Source organism: Corvus brachyrhynchos, unplaced genomic scaffold, assembly GCF_000691975.1.
Source record: "Corvus brachyrhynchos isolate BGI_N302 unplaced genomic scaffold, ASM69197v1 scaffold10, whole genome shotgun sequence".
Lineage (NCBI taxonomy): Eukaryota > Metazoa > Chordata > Aves > Passeriformes > Corvidae > Corvus > Corvus brachyrhynchos.
Window position 1 is genome coordinate 5,652,356 of NW_008236180.1, and position 1,045 is coordinate 5,653,400.

At 59.0% G+C, this 1,045-nt stretch overlaps 1 protein-coding gene across 1 annotated transcript in view; it reads left to right on the plus strand.

Annotated features, from left to right (window-relative positions):
* Positions 1-1,045, plus strand: part of GATA5 (GATA binding protein 5) — a 12,310-nt gene that overhangs the window by 2,686 nt on the left and 8,579 nt on the right. The window contains exon 3 of the mRNA XM_017735795.1: positions 445-611. Within this exon, the coding sequence (XP_017591284.1) occupies positions 445-611 (167 nt within the window). The remainder of the gene's footprint in view (positions 1-444; positions 612-1,045) is intronic.

Genomic DNA, 1,045 nt, shown 5'->3' on the forward strand with positions numbered 1-1,045 from the left:
GGCGTCCTCGCGCCCTTCCCTGGCCGGGCCGTCGCCCCCGGCCAGCGCCTGGGTGTGTTTCATTATGGAAATCAGGAAAATAGCCCCATTTTGTCCCCTCACCCATTTATTTTTGCACCCCGGAGTGCATTATCGCACTCTCCCGCTGATGACCCTGCGCCTCCTCATCCCAGGGAGACCCCAGCCGCATTCAGCCCTTTGGCGTCTTTCGGGGAAGGGATGGGGGAATAGGCGGTCTTTGAACAAAATATTAAAAGATTAAGATGTGGAGGGAATAAAGGGGTTTGGTTCACACTTCTGGGGTGGAGGTAAACCCCCTCCGGCCAGGGATTTCCCCTAGTATTGGGCACAGAGGATTGGAGACCCTCTCCCGCAGGGTCCCCGGGGACATCCCCGTGCGCCGGGGATGGCTCCTGACCCTCACGCCGCGGGTGTTTCTTCCAGAGTACCTGGAGGAGTTCCCCGGGGACGGCCGGGAATGCGTGAACTGCGGAGCCATGTCCACACCGCTCTGGAGGAAGGACGGCACCGGGCACTACCTGTGCAACGCCTGCGGGCTCTACCACAAAATGAACGGCATCAACCGGCCGCTCAAGCCGCAGAAGAGGCTGGTAAGAGGGGGGAACCCGGCCGGGATCCCCTGCTCCACCCGGGGCTGGCTGGAGGGCAGGGGACGGGGGACTGTAGCAGTGCCTGTGCTGTTGGGATCTCTGTACTTGTGTTAGGTCTGTTTGACCCCCTGTCCTCCCACAGATTAAGTGCCAGGACACCCTTGTTGCGGTGCAGAACCGGCTGGGGACAGGGGGAATGGGATGAAGCCAGAGGGTTTTCTGCCCTGGCACGAGTGGTGGGCAGTGGAGACAGAGCCGCAGGGACTCGAGGGGTCTCAGGGCTGCACAGAGGGTCTGCACCAGAGCCGAGCAGGGACAATCAGTCCTGCCTGTGGCTGGGACTCTGCGGGCTTCCCCTGGCTCTATTCCTGCAGTGGGTGCATTGCTTTGTATTCTATTATTATTATTATTATTATTATTATTATTATTATTAT